At 45.4% G+C, this 1,524-nt stretch overlaps 1 protein-coding gene across 1 annotated transcript; it reads right to left on the bottom strand.

Moving 5' to 3' along the window:
• Window positions 1–256: 256 nt before the first annotated feature.
• GPR55 (G protein-coupled receptor 55) lies at window positions 257–1,246 on the bottom strand. Its single transcript, XM_051626552.1, has one exon. It carries the CDS (start codon window positions 1,244–1,246, stop codon window positions 257–259), a length of 990 nt encoding a protein of 329 aa, XP_051482512.1.
• Window positions 1,247–1,524: the final 278 nt, after the last annotated feature.

Here is a 1,524-nt window from a genome sequence, read left to right as displayed (position 1 = left end):
GTGAACTGGATAGTCTTCCTCTGGCAAGCCTTTCACATTTAGTAGGTACTGTCAAGGCCAGTGCTTCTTTTGGTGTCACTCTGTCACATTGCTAATGCTGGTTCTTTTATTCCAACATTTTTTTATCCTTTCATTTTTATAGCGAAGAAAAACGTGGAATGGGTTCACGCTCTCTGGAGAAACATTTCTTTCCTCCCTCCTGTGCCCTCCCTGCCATGGCCAAGGTGACCCTACTGCCATGTCAGGGACAATGCTGTCAGTGTCCTGCGAGGCAGATGGGAGCTGAGGAAGAGGTGTTTTTCAACCGCAGGTGGTCTCGCCATGTGGCACAAGGCTTAAAGGCAGGACATAGTTCAAGAACCTTTTTCAGGTGTGTTTTCTCACGGAATTCTTTTGCAGCAAAGTAATAGAAGATGGCATCCAGGCAGCAGTTCAGGTTGGCTACTATCATTGACAGCTGGATGAAGAGGCTGATGGTTTGTTTCAGACTGCAGTCCACTATCACGTGATGTCTCACCAGGCACTGCAGGCAGATTGCAAGGTGGACAGGTGTGAAGCATACCAGAAACACCACAAGGTTGATGATAATGGCTCGTAAGGAGCCACTGCCTTCTACCATCTTTTTATCTTGACTTTTGTGATTCAGAAGAATCCAGATGTTTTGGGCAGAGCAGAAAACTATCACTATGAGTGGGATCAGGAATCCAAAGATTTCCACAGAAGCAATGAGGGGGATGCTCCACGTCTGGTCTGACATGTTGTTAAAGCATGTAAAATAATTTTCCTTGTGAATCACATACATCGGGCTGCTGCAAAGCCAAGCTACTGCCCAGATAAAGCAGCAAATCATGATAGCCCACCTGGGAGACTGGTTTGCTCGACCTTCAAATGGGTGCTTTATGCCAATATATCTGTCCACAGTAATGCAGACAATGATGAAGATACTGCCATACATGTTGACAAAATAGAGAGACTGAATGAACGAGCACAGGAGTCCAGGTGCTTCTGTGTTAGAGTAGTACAGCTTGAGTGGGAGCGAGAGAAGCAGCAGGACATCTGCAAGTGCCAGATTGATCATGTAAACAGAGGTTTTGGTCTGTTTCTTCCAGAAACAGCAGAACACGGAGAGGGCCAGGGTGTTGAGAACCAGCCCGAGAATGAAGGTAGGAATGGAGATCCCCAGCAGTAGGCTCTTTGCTAGTTTGTCAATGTCTGTAAAATTGCATTCCCTGCTGCTGTTGGTCATTTCTCCCCTAAAACAACATAGAGAACAGGTTAGAAATGTGTAAGGTTCTCAGTTAGTGCCTTGGTACATCAGAGCAAGACACGCTGAAACACAGCTCTGGGCTTTTTTTAGCTTTGAGCTATGCACTTGATCAGTCTTTGGCTTTTATTGAAAGTGGATCCTCATTTCAAGCCCAGAACTTTCTATTTCCAATTTGAGTGGCTCAATGGCAGTTAGTCTGTATCTGCTGACTACCATGCCTTTTATGATAATCCCATTCATATATCTGAGACTGAGCC

This window comes from Apus apus, chromosome 8, assembly GCF_020740795.1.
Source record: "Apus apus isolate bApuApu2 chromosome 8, bApuApu2.pri.cur, whole genome shotgun sequence".
NCBI lineage: Eukaryota > Metazoa > Chordata > Aves > Apodiformes > Apodidae > Apus > Apus apus.
This window is presented reverse-complemented; position numbering and strand designations above follow the sequence as displayed.

What these genes read in the sequence shown, in the direction of transcription:
- GPR55 (XM_051626552.1), bottom strand. Translation starts at nt 1,246, where the DNA reads ATGACCAACAGCAGCAGGGAATGCAATTTTACAGACATTGACAAACTA.